This window comes from Mus musculus, chromosome 14 (genome assembly GCF_000001635.26).
Source record: "Mus musculus strain C57BL/6J chromosome 14, GRCm38.p6 C57BL/6J".
Taxonomy (NCBI): domain Eukaryota; kingdom Metazoa; phylum Chordata; class Mammalia; order Rodentia; family Muridae; genus Mus; species Mus musculus.
In genome coordinates, this window is record NC_000080.6 from 8,634,171 (window position 1) to 8,648,325 (window position 14,155).

General features: G+C 40.5%; 1 protein-coding gene across 6 annotated transcripts in view; it reads right to left on the reverse strand.

The window, feature by feature from the left end:
• The window catches only part of Cfap20dc (CFAP20 domain containing), a 235,166-nt gene that overhangs the window by 203,000 nt on the left and 18,011 nt on the right, over positions 1 to 14,155 (reverse strand). For 4 of the 6 annotated variants that reach the window (XM_011244772.3, NM_028934.3, XM_030248080.1 and 1 more), the window contains exon 4: positions 10,227 to 10,299. The exons of the other annotated variants lie outside the window; for them this stretch is intronic. In XM_011244772.3, coding sequence (XP_011243074.1) covers positions 10,227 to 10,299 — 73 coding nt within the window. The remainder of the gene's footprint in view (positions 1 to 10,226; positions 10,300 to 14,155) is intronic. 6 annotated transcript variants of the gene reach the window in all.

Sequence of the window (14,155 nt, forward strand, 5' to 3'; positions counted from 1 at the left end):
CACCCATGTGAAAAGCCTGGCACGGGTGTAACCCCAGCACTGGCGGTTCGAGCACTGTAGCCAGAGCTGGACCTGAGAGCTTAAGTGGTGAACAGCTTAGCTGAAATGGTGAATCTCCAGGCTTCCAGTTAAGGAGACTCACTCTCAAGACTGCAGGCGACAGAGGAAGGTGGCTGATTTCTTATATTAACCTCCATATGTGTGGCATAGGTTATATACCCACATACGTGCATACGGCACGCGCGCACACACACACACACACACACACACACACACACACACACACAGGGAGGGGATAAGAGAAATCTTTTTGGGGCTCAGCATTTTTACTCTATTGAAAATCAGGAAACTGGTAAGATTTGTGAATTGCCTATAACTGAAAACTGAGCTGCTAAAAGTTTTTATGTATGCTAAGACATCACTTGCGACAATATGGCTGATTTGTATATTTATTTGAAATCACTGTGCATATCAATAATAATGTACTACTTTTAATAATGCTCAGATATTTTATTTCCATATTATAAATCACTAGCATTTAACCTTAGGGGGAAGAGAGTGTGCTAAGCAAAGCAGCTGCTTCTATTTACTGCTGACAAATGCAGCCCACCTCTAACTATACTGCGAATTCATTGTCATTGTTTTGAACCGTTTATTGTAATAGCCTTTTAAGTATGAAACAGATAGAAAATGTAAGATCACTAAAGTCTTCCAATAAACAGGGAAACTGCTTGGATTTAATTAAAGTAGTCTTCAGGGAGTTCGACTACAGGCTTAGAAACAGTTTTCATCTCAGTTACACGTTGTGCTCCATAGCTTCGGTCCAGCCTTGGAAATCACTTTTACGACCATTTTGAGAAAATTCACTTCTCCTTCCCCATATGTAACCTTCCCTGTTGATATAGTTGTCATCCTGTGAAGTGTGGCTAGGAGAAACTTGCTTCATACATGGGAGGAATTACGGCCACTCATTAGTTTTTCGAAAACACAGGGCTGAGGGAGGCAAGCTGACCAGAGCCCTTTCCTAATTATCTTTGTCTACTTTCTTGATGTGATCCTTTTTTTTTTCTTTGTTTTTACTACTTATAGCAACATACAGTTTATCAAAACATTTCACTATAACACAATACAACCAATCTTGTTAAGAACTCACCATGCATATATTCTTGGTATTATGGAGATCACAAATAATGTCTAAGATGTAGTCCTTCCCTTCAAAGAAGTCATGTCTACAACTATGGAGACACCTAGGAAGCAGAAACTTATGACTCAAGCAGAGGACCCAGGAAATACCCTGAGAGGATCAATCTATGGCCCAATGAGAAATACCTCCCCTAGGCTCATGTTTGAACACTCAGTCCTCAGTCGGTGCCACTGTTTGGGGAGTGGGGACTTGTTGGTGAAAGTCTGTTCCTGGGGGTGAATTTTGAGGTTAAATGTCAGCCCGCTTTCTCTGTTCCTTTACCGGCAGCCCGGCCTCACACTCCTGCTGCTGTGCCTTGCTGCCATGGTGGACTGTAGCCCCTCTCAACCAGGATCCAAAGCAAACCTTTTCTTTTGGTCAGGTTTTGTATTGCAGCAGAACAGTAACGCACAGCCTACAGTCTGATCTGCCCGTAGAGCATAGCTAATGTGTAAAAGATGAAGGAATAAAACTAACTGGATGAAAGCTTGAGGCAGCACCATGAGAGTACATGAGGAATTCAATACCAAAGTGGCTACAGCAAGTATGGGGAACAGAGTAATCTCAGGAGGCAGAGCTAGCTAGGATCAGCCCCAGAAAAGCCCATGATGCCCCGTGACAATCAACTCTGTAGTGAGCTTGGATGGAGCTCAGAATGCCCAAGACCAACTTCTATAACTTAAAATAGAGATTCCAATCATTGTTTAAATTAAAGCAGATACCCAGCTACTTTAAACAGAATTTGAATGTGACCAAGACTTGCAATGTCATTTTCAGTTTTATCTATCCAGCTTTAAAGAGATGATTGAACTATACCTGTGGATCTCAACCTTTTGGTGAAACACTGGCTCCTGTACTCATCCTAAACATATAAACATGCTCATCTTAATATGTATGTAAGATTTGAAAGTGGAGAGTTACATGGCTGCTTCTGAAGTAACAGAAGTAATACAGCCCCATTTCAAAATCATTACCACATCATTTTAAACATTCTTTTACCTAGCTCTGAAACGTTATTTCTATTAAAGGAACCCTAAGTGTGACCATTACCATCTCACCACCTTTGGACCACCTTTGTCTTCACACTTTTCCTCCTCCCTGCTGCCCGAGCATACAACATAAACAAACCGAAAGCAGCAAAAGGAGTTCAAAGATTTAGAGATAACAACAGGAGTCTGCCATCTACAGATTGCTGTGGATTAGGTACTATGTTATCTGTCTGTAAGTAACACATGGTTCAACTAGCGCTGCTGCAATCTATTGTAATATCTTGGCAGTATCTTTTACAAATAGGATCAAAAAATTCAAAGTCTAATGATAGCCTCATCAGAATGCATTATGCCTGGGCTCTCCAATATCTCATGTTCTGGTTAGAGTTGGGGCTGGCTGTAGAGGCACAGAAGTAAGATGACCACTGTGACATAAATGCCATAAAGGTTCCAGAGATGCTATCATAAGATGCACTCAACTAAATGTTCTAAGTATCTCAATCTATATGTTCAAATGCCCATTATTAGGGGCTAGAGACAGATCATCAGTTAAGAGTGGGTACTGCTCTTGTAGAGGACCCATGTTCAATTCCCAGTACCTGTGTCTGATGGCTCACCAACTGCCTGTAACTCCAGTTCCTGGAGACCTAATGCCTCTGGCCTTCAGGGAACCTACCCTCATGCACACATACACACAAATACATTTCTTTTTAAAGACCCATAATTAATAGAAACTTTTTCAAAATCAAAAACTACAGCTATGATATATCCCCATAGTAGGAATTTTCCTTGTATGTTATATTTGCCAAGTTAATCAAAGCCAGATAAATTTCATGATATTACTTATATATTAACAAAGGGCATCTTCATGTTATGAGAGTTATAAGTGGTATATATATATATATATATATATATATATATATGAATGTCCCATTAATGGAAACATTAAGCATGACCACACATTTTATCAGTAAGACTATGTAAATCCCATATTTTTGTAGCTGTTTCAAATTACTTTTATTTGAATATTTATAATTAACTATCAAAATAAATATAAAATACAGTGAGACCAAATGAGATGCAAATCACTGAGAATATATCTCCCGATATATAGATGGTAGATCTATAGATGAGATAAATCAATAGATAGGTAGATAGACAGACAGATAAATGATAAACAGATAGAACTATTGAAGACTCAGTTTCCTGAAAGGAGGTAAAAGAAAAAGAGATAAATTGGGAGATGTGTACTTGCTAGGTCATCCTAAACGATCCCACTGAGGGAAGGTAAAGAGCAGCCAAAAGTGTCAGAGAACAAAGCTTTGTCAATCACCTGTAACTTCCAGTCCCCAATGTGTCCCCTCAGAGTCTGAATTGTTGGTCTCACAGCTGGTGTAGTCCTCTGGACTCTGCTAGAACCAAGACTATAATATGAGCTCTCTGGCTACCAGTGGGTGGATATCCAGCTTCAACACTGCAGCAGCAAAGCTCCCCTCTCTCCTTGCCCTGCCAATCTTTTCCTTTTAGTAGAGGACCCCAAGTCAGCAGTAACACAAGCCTCCGAGGAGAACCCTTTAAGGGGTCTCTCTCTCTCTTCAGGAACTAGTGCCATGAAACTTTCTTAGGCAACTTAAAGTATTTCAGATGAGTGCTTTAAATATTAAATATCACTGTACTCTCATCTAAGGAGATGTAAAAGTTATAAATCCCAGTAAGTGGATATTCATCTCTTCCCTGATGTGCAGATGAGGTGGTCATACCCAGAGGGTTCAGTGCCTTGCCTAGCATCACCATGCTAATAAATGGCCAGTGTCTCTCAAGCTCATGGAGCCCTGACCACAGGATCCTGACTTACACCCTGCCTACTGGTAAGAAGCAATTACTAACTACACAAAGCCTAAAAAATATGTAGCCTTTTGTTATGACTTTTTCAGAATAAGAACTCTTCCAATTATGTACATATGTGTAATTTTTCTGTTGCTGGTATTTCATTTTCATTTTGGACAAATATCTTGGTTACATAAAGGGTGCTACAAAATAATTTAAATAAATAAAGGAAGCTAAATTAAGACATGAGGAAAGACCTTTTACAAGCATGTTTAACAAGTAAAGCATATGACATCTGATTTATATACCTGTCACATGTGTTATCTAAAACTTCTACATGAAACCTATTTTAAGGCATGCAAATTTAATACGTTGAGAAAGTCAGTATGCAAAACATCTTAAAGTGCTCTCTTTACTAATGCATGTAACAAAGTGCACTGATTATGCAAGTACATTTAATTGGACATAATTAAAATAATGAGATTTAAATACTGATGATTTTAAAAAGAAAAAAATAGAAGGTGGGATGAGATCTGAGATGCATTCAGAATGAAAAAGAAACATGCACTGCTGCTCCAGTAGACAGCACTTGTGCAAAGTGAGCTGCTGCTGCTGCTGCCGCCATTTCCCCAGTCTGAGGCTCTTTACAGGTGGTAACGGAAAAGATTTCACAGAAGGAAAAAAGGATTTCATTGCATAACATAATACCGTCTCTTTTTACAAGTAACTTGGGAGTGAGACAGTGACCATTATGCTTTTCAAGGGAAGGCGTCAAAATGACCAAAGAGATAAGAAAGCAAATTTCCTACAATGGCTTGTGCTTGGTTAAATGGACACAATCTCAAAAGCTTTTGCCAATGTCACCCTGACCTGAAGATACCAAACCCAGGTATTCTCTCAATTGTGCTGGCTTTCAGAAGCCAAAATGATGTCAGGTATAGGAAGGGAACAGGAGAGAATCTCCGGGCGGGTGGGTCTGCTGTTTCTGACTCGTCTCGGTAGGCAAAAGCAGCACCGTGTCTCTGACTTCTCGGTCTGCTTCACGAAGTACTGAGCAGACAAGGTCATGTAAGTGACGCTTTCATGAAGTTAGCCTCAGGGGAGAGCTTTATCTGGTAGGGTGTGTCAATTTTCTATAATATAGAGTTGGGAAAGGCAGCTTTGAAGTCTACACGGACCTAAAATTTCTTAGGAAAGGCAGAGAAACACTGTCTACAATTAACTATGACCATCTCCTATTCCCACATACTGAGGAAGAACAGTGATGCACTTGTAGCCATCAGGCCCAAGGCTATGCACCTGGGATGGCTAACACAATAGAAAAATTCTAGAATAAACATAAATTGCGGCTTTAATTCTAGGTTCTATTGGATACAATTTCAGCGTCAGACTGTTGCAGTGCACCATTGAAGGATGCTGAAGCTACACACTCTTTGGGGGATCTTTCTTTAAAAAACAAAACAAAACAAAACAAAACAAAACAAAAAACCCTAGTGTTTCCTTTGTCAGATTCACAAGCAACACCCTCAACATCTGAGGGACTAATATAGGAAGCCTTGTAGCAATAACATCCTCCAAGACCCGTGGGCTGAGAACCTAAACTTCTACCCACATCAAGTCTAACACCTGGGCTTTCACAGCGTTTTCACCCCACATACTGAAAAAAGCACTGGCTGATCTGGCTGAAGAAAAAAAAAATCAAATCACTGGTGACAAAAAAGTCTCAGGATTCACTGAGATAATGACAGAATCAGGACAGAGCAAAGCACTCACACAGCTCAATAGTGTCTGCTCAAATGAATGCAAACTCATTCAGTATGACTGAGGGCGTGAAGGAGAGCAACAGTGGATTTCTATTCGAGATGCAGTTAGATCTTCCCCAACAGCGCAGGTTCGGGGTGCTCCTCCTGAGCAGCACCAGGTGTCAGCACCTACAACTGCTGGCCAAGAATGCATCACAATACAATGTAGAACGTTACAAAAAGGAAAAGTTTTACAAAGCTGTTGTTTAGTCAGGCCAGCTGGGCATAGTTACACTAAAATACTTTGGAAAACTGCAATTAATACCACAAATGATGCAAATCAAAATGGCCTTTGTTAAAAAGTAGGGGACATGCTGAGAGCAAAACTGTGGGCTGGTACCCATACTGAAAAGTTCAAGAGGGACCCTGCTGCTACAGAGCTAAATACAAGCGCTGGGACAGTGAAACGCTCCTGAATCGTGTGATGGTCTGTAGCCATCTTAGCCGTGAGTACAAGATGTTGAATGATATCGCTCTTTGATATTTAAAAGAAATAGATGTCTACACAGAAACCAAAGTAAAGATTCAACAAACAGGTTGTGTTCTTGATTTTTTCCAAAAGATTAATGGGAAGACCAACAATAGCAAAAAGTTCGAGTCAATCATCTATTTCCTTCACAGGAGTGAAGTGGAAAGAGCCCAGCAAGAAAGCCTTTTCCTTCTCTGATTATACTGTTATAAGAAACCCCTGAAGACGTACTGGGCTTTGCACCTTCCTCTTGTGGTAAGATTCAAATGGAGGATTTTCTGCAGTGATCTACTATCACTGTATATACATAGTCAGAAAAGCATCAGGGTGGCAAGTAAGGCCGTGGGGCAGTGATGAGGAGCACAGGTGCTCACCATAAACTTAGCTTCAGGAATGAATAGGACGATACGCACTGACCAGCCAGTCCCTTCATCTTTTAGACTTCAGCTTCATCAGTGACCAAATGGCTAATAGTTATGACCTGCCAGGCAGCTTATTTTTTATGTTTACTAAGCTAAGCAAACTATCTAGAATGATGATGTAACTCCTAGATAGATCATGTTTAATAAGTAGAAACCATTGCTACTTTGCATTAATTTTTCACATAGCATCTATAATGTTCCTGTGATGGGTTATTACTGTCACTCCATAGGTGAGACAAGTTGCATAATCTACCACTATGTTCCCCAGCGTTCCACTGTAGATCTGTTGGTATCCTTTCTTCTACCTTACACTTCACAGTCCCTGTAGAGCTTGTTCTTCTGTCATCCTAACATTTATTGAGAAATAAATGGATCATTTGCTCCCAGAGTACAATGGATAAGGGAAGATTAGAGTCTTCACTCAGTAGTACACCAACCACCATCTTGCCCATGCACCCATATTTCAGAACCACTGCCAAGTGCCAGAATGGTGTGCTGAGTCTAACAGATACGGTCTTGTATTCATGGAACTCAAAACTCTTATCGCTCAAGTCCATAATTAGGCTCTTTTCGGGTTTCAATAAAAAAATAAGTGAGGTGTTAGAAAGAGGCCTAGGAGATGGGTCTCAATTAGTTTGAGGGGAGGACTAACAAACAGCCTTTTGGAAGAAGAGGTTCTTCAGAGTAGGGACTGGCTTGGAAGAGTTGGGAACAGAAACTAATTGTGCACCAGAATCTAAAAAAGGGACATCCCCTGGCTTTCGAGAAAGGACTAGAGCCTGAGGATGGGAAGGCACGGTGCCTGACACGGTGCCTGAGCAGGACACACTCGAAGTAGAGGGTCTGAGAAGAGGAAAGGATGAATCAGGACACACACAGAGCATGGTGAAACCTCAGGCGCTCATCGATGGCTGGCCTGTGGAAATTCCCACTTGTCTTCTTGAGACAGCTCACAGTAACTGCAGGCAGTGTGGACACAGTAGAGGGAGGAAGCTGGGAAGTCCAGAGGAAGCTGGAACAACCAAGACAATGGTAATGGTGTTTGGAAAGTAAGAAAAACAGCAGCGAGGGTGGGGAGACCAGCGCAGATTCAAGTTATTTCAAATCCCTGGGGCAGCAGACTGCCAGATAATACTAGGTCTTTAGTAATTTCCCACTGAATGAAGAAGCCCTCAAGCTGAGCAGCTGCCAGTTCTAAAGCATCCCCCAGTCCCTGCACACCACATCCTCCTGGGCACAATAAATCATCCGGGCGGCATAAAAGACACAGGAAGAGGTGAGGAAATGATGGCTAAACTCCTAAACTAGCAGGCAAGATTACACTTATGAAAAGCTCTTGATGTATAACAAAAACCTTTGTGAAACAAAATGCCTTCCCCTGATCTGACAATGGAGAAATTTAGAAGCCAGATATGGTTCCGCTAGGTGACTTTCCAAGCTTGTTAGAGAAATGTATTATTTAAAATAGCCTTGGGCTACGCTGCTAGGAACACTGCAACAGGAAGGGTACTGAAAGAAAGCCCTTTCATATAAGGCAAGGGGGAAAATGTGTTAGAAGGAAAGTCTATACCTATCATTCCGTCTTCCTTTTGTTGAAAACATGGTTCCTGTCATTTCTGCACAAAACAGAACTCTTTTGACTATCGGTAACAAATTCTGTCCATATAAGATAAACGGACACATGGTCAGGTCAGAGGGTATCACCCATGCCACTGAATAATTTTAACTTTTTTGTCCAGGTGAATTTACTTTCCTAAATTACAAAACCAAAATCATTTAGAAAATCAACTCACTTTCCATGTGGACATGAGAACATAGAAATCGATGATCATAATGAACCATATTTGCAATCTAATCATTAATCCGAGACTCATCTCAAAACCGCTTCCCATACAGAAACAGGCGCGAGCACCAGCAGCACGGCAGCAGCAGAGAGCTGGGTTGACTTAGGTACAGCCTTCTCTCCTGCTAGGACCCGGTTAAAAACACCTGTTGGCTTCTTAATAATTAAAGCTTTAATTGTCATTTAAATTAACTAAGACAGCGTGCCACTTAGCCTAGGGTGATATGCTCAAGTGCTTATGCACAAATAAAGCTTAATTTTACCAAGAAAACAAGAGGTCTCATTCACAAGGAATCCTGTTCTAAGGTCCAGCCAAGGGACTCATAGGTCTCTGATCAAAAGGCTGCCGAGGAACACCTTTAACACGGCTTAGAAGAAACTCAAGGTGTGGATGGTGAGGTCTGGGTAAAAAGGAAGGAAGAATCGGATCTATATGTAAATAGCTTTACAAGTTTGAAACATAATTTGCTTTCTTTCAATTCAGAAATCACTCTCTTGTGCTGCAAATAAAGCTTTCGGCAGCACTTTTTGGGCTTTTAGAGTCCCGAAAATGCTCTTTCTGCAGAAACCAGGAAGTGGTGCATAAGAGCATCAAATGATGCTTTGGTCTTCTCTCTCTAAGAACTACTTTAAAGAATGGTGGTGGCTATGGAAGATGATAAAAGAAGATCTTATAAGTTCACAGGGCCTTAAGGTTGAGTAAAACCTAAGTGAATGCTGTTCCATTTATCTGTTTTATTCAAGAAACAAGGCTCTGTCTGAAAGCTAAAAGTCAGATTCTTGGACAAAATTAAAAGTCACTAATTCCCTAGCTGGCACAGGGAATAATTAATAACTCTCATAAACTAAGAATGTGTTCTCTCTCTGTCTGTCTCTGTCTCTCTGTCTGTCTCTCTCTGTCTTTGTCTGTCTCTCTGTCTGTCTCTGTCTGTCTCTCTGTCTCTCTCTGTCTGTCTCTGTCTGTCTGTCTGTCTGTCTCTCTCTCTCTCCTTCCCCCCCTTTCTCCTTTAGTTTGCATTGAGCACTGATAAAGCTAGAACAAAGCTGTTTATTAGCAACTCACTTTTGTCCATGATGGAAGACAAATGCCTAAGCTTAAACTGTATATAGCTTTTAATTAAAAACAAAGCAAAACATGTAATGGGTTTTTTATGCATAAATTCATCAATGAAATCTTAGAAAACATTCAATTCTGTATGAATCTACAAATTAAATGTTATTTGTATTACTACTGTTATCTCACACAACACACAGTTCAACTGACTAAAAGTAATTTTTTTTTTGCTCTTACTAGACAATCTTGCAAGGTCAATGAAAATAAACAGACTTCAAGCTGTTTCTACACTCACAAAATGAACCAATATGTCAGAACTTAATACTACAGTAGTAAGAAGTCTTTCAATCACTGCTAGCCAACTATAGTTCTGCTAAGACACAGGACAACGTAAAATCATCATGTATCGCATCTTCTGAGACAGGTAAGACCTGCCTTCTTTCTCCCAAGAAATGACACGTACAGTGATATCCAAGAAATACAATTAAATTATCTTAATTACTTCATGTCAACCTGGTAAGTCACTACTATTTAATGAAAAAAAAAAACCTGCCACTTGCAATTAATGTTTGTACTGCTTCAATTGATCAAATGTCTAATGCACATAAAACATTCAAAGCAGTCCTGTATATCTTACAGTAATTCAGTGGAGAAGTCCTGTCCCAGGGGTATGTAAATCTGAAGCACAAGAAACCTCTGGATCAGTCCAACTAGAAGAGAGAGAAAAAATACATAGTGAAATGTTCAGGCCACTGTATGCACACAGAAACACACATACAGTCACTGCAGAGCTTGGTACCGCAGGAGCAGACAGGCCTGCAGTAACACATGCGTGATTTATAACCTGACTTGAAAGCTGAAGACTCTGGGACAACTGAATCAAAGGACAACCAATGCTGCCATTTAAAGTTCCACTTGGGGCACTGGTGAAATTTTTATGAAAATCAAAAACAGGATTTTTATTCACTCTTTCACTATGCCATAAGAGAATGTGAGCATAGACCATGTGCACGCGCACACACACACACACACACACACACATATAAAACTGAACTATATAGATTGTCATCAGTGTGGTCATAAAAACATGTGGCAATTATTTTCATTCACTGACAGGTTTTATAGTCTTACTAAACAACTCAATAAAGAAGAGCAGCTCAAGAAGAGCGATTTGAATTCTGACGAGTACGGCAGGAGGCGCAGTGAAGCAGATCTAGATCATACGGTCCTAACAGTGTCCACAGTGAGCTGGGTGAAGGAGCACAGACTCACTTACAGTCCTTTCTTAACAGGCTCTTAATTAAGGCTCACTGAGTACTGATAGCTTTTATTCCCTATCACTAGTTTCATATGGATAAAAATATTTGGAGAAAAACCAGCCAATGTGGCACTTTTGATAGCTAAAGTCTGTAACTGCTTAAAAAAAGTCTACTTTTTCAGTTCTACAACAGGTCACTTAATTCCTTCCCTCTAAGGTTCTGAAATTCTGATTGGTCTCCCAATTGACTGTGCTTTTAGCAGCCGTGTTAGTGCTATCCTTCTTAGGGTATTGGTAGAGGTGGATGGTAGAAGAACTTGGCAGGCAGGGCACACAGGAGAAGCTAGGTTCAAATCTTGTTGAAAGAAAAAATGACAACAAACCCCACAAGGTTCACCCCTCCTGAAATAGACAAGTTAGGAACAAATCTGCAGTGTATACAAAGGATTGTGTAGAACATAGCGATGTCTTTAACTTTGTCTATGACCCAAAAGCTCAGTCAGAAAAAGACTTTAAGGAAGAACAGGTGTGACTGTGGTCCTCTGCAATCCAGCCGTTGGGAAGTAGAAGCGGGAAGAGCAGGAAGTCAAGATCACCCTCAGGTTCAGAGCCTGTCTTTGGCTAGAACGCTTGCTCACTGTGGACAAAGCTGGATTTAGTGCATGTGCGTGCACACATACACACTCACATACACACACAGAGAGGGGGGAGACAAAGAGAGAGACAGACACAGAGAGACAGACACAGAGAGACTTAGAGAGAGACAGAAAAAGAGAGAGAAGAAAGACCAACAGACAGACAGACAGACATAGGACTCTAAGAAAAGCAACTAATTTAAGGTGATAATATGTTTTATTTATTCTAATAGTAAATGAAATAAATTTAAATGTTTTACATCAGCAATACAATATTGTTGATCATTTCATACAAAGACTTTCTGGTTTGTGATTCCTGATGTAAACTCTTTACAACATTCCTGAGCAATATATGCCACATCTATGTTTTATCCCAATATTTTCTATAAAAAATATAATTGGCCAAATATGTTTACTAATGCTTATTAATATTTCCATCACTTATACAAGAATAACTTCTTTTAAATTCCCAAGCTCATAAATGTGTTCAGAGGAAAATTCTAAGGTAAGCAGAAGAGAAATGTGGAGAGGAAAGGCCTAGAAGAGGCTCTAACCTAGACAATTCTCTAGGAATGTGTTCTACCACACTTATGGACAGACTCAATGTAGCAACCAGAGTTCTGACCCACAAAACCAATGTGAAATGGGGACTGAGGTTACTTCAAATAAGCCCCACCAGCCAGCCTCTCTGGCTCTCCCACTGATTGGTCTGTTTGAGTGTCTTGCCATTCCACAGTGGTCTCAGCTATAGCAGAGCTTGGAGAACAGCAGATCAAATGAAATCACCCCTTAAAAGGTCCCTAATGTATACCACAGAGCTCGTGGAATCAATATTGTTCCCTTCACACACAAAGAGGTCCATGTAACAGGGCATTTTTAGAAAGGAAAGATGCCTTTCCTCTAGACAAGGAACTCTGCCATTCAAAATTCTCACACACCAAGGAAGGCCCCGGTTTCCAAAAGGCTTTCATGTGTGGTGTTAGGCTGACAAAGATAAGAGAGCTTTGATACTATTTGACAGGCTGAATCTGTACATCAGCAATGCTAAATAAACTGCACCACAGTATAGGTTCCCCTGGCCTAGGAAATTTAAACTCTTCCTGTCTGCATTGTATTTAAAATCACCCAAGTAACACCGAATATAGATCGTACTACCTTTAAAAAGCCCATCAAGTACATAGAATAGAAATTTCTTGTTAAAGGGATACAGCCCCTATTTCTTTTTCTTTTAAATACTGAAAAACACATTCAACTTATAAAATACTGATAGTTTTAAGCAGTGGTTTTACAGTAGAACAATTGATAGAATGCATATGCCACATACATTTTACAAGGATTATGCCATTCAAGAAGTGGGATGAGGCCCCAACAATTAGTCCTTCTCACTGCCCAGAAAACTCAGGATGAACTCAGTCCATGGTTCCGGACTCAGCCTTAGCACATCTTTAATTTCCTTTTCATCCCTAAAACTGGGTTAATAATTTCCACCTATACTTCAAAGAATCATTTGTATGAGTTACCGTTATCATTTAATAAAGATTATTGATCACACATACTGTTCACAAAACTTGCTGAAGTTTTTGTAGTAAGACTGGCATAATCTGTGGCCTCTTAAAATGTGCAATACGGTTTCACAGATGAGAGGGCCAAGGGTTCTATGGTAACATTTAACTATCAGTGCCTGAGGGGATGCGGATGATCAGTGAAGGTAGTCTTCAAGTAGCAACCCAGGAACTGAGCTTGAAAGAATACGCAGGCCTTGGTCAGGCGAAGGGAGGGGTGAGGAGAGAGGGAAACAGACTGTAGAGGAGGCAGACCATCTTACAGTGGAGGCAGGATGTTCATGGGGAAGACTATAGCAGCTGGATTGAACCTCAGAATGTTCAGTCAGCTGACATAAAACGCTAAAGAAGGAAAAGAATAGATCTGAAATCCAATCATTCGGATCCTTGAAGGCCATGGGAAAGACACGGGCTAACCTAAAACCAGTGGAAAGCCACTCATTTATGAAATTCTTCAATACAGATTGACTTGATTGTATATGAGACAAAATAAACTGTTCCTGACAGTAGACTTTGCTTTCTGAAAGTGGTTGGAAAACCAATGAAAGCTCTAACACATCACCATCATCAGTGTTGTTCATGGCAGGAGGGCAGGGCAGGAAGTGGAGATGGGCTGAAACACAGATGCAGTATGAAGCACAGGTGTGACCTGAGTACACGTCAGGTGGGCCTCACTCAAGAGATGACGCCTTGGTAAAGGCTGGGAAAGAGGAGACTGCTGGATTTCAAAATAACAACGTGACTTGAAGGGATGGAACACAGGTCAGAGAAAGAAATCAGAGAGAAAGCCAGAGAGTTAAGAGCAATCCAGATAGTTTATATTCCTGTAGAGAAATTATTTTTAAGAAATGGGATGGTTTTCAGGAGAGGAATAACATGGTGCACACGTCACTCATAACTGAAGGGTCTACTCTGGCTAATTTGGTAACAGACCGTAGATTGCCCTAGTAGAGAGTACCTGCAATAATCCATGCCTGAGAGAGTGGGGTGAGCAGCACCAAGGGGTAAGAAGCAAGCCGGTTCAATGTTTTCTCCAAAAACAACAATATCTTTTCAATGGATTCAACAAGAGGATAAAGAAAATAGAAGCTGGTTTAATGAAAAATTTTGG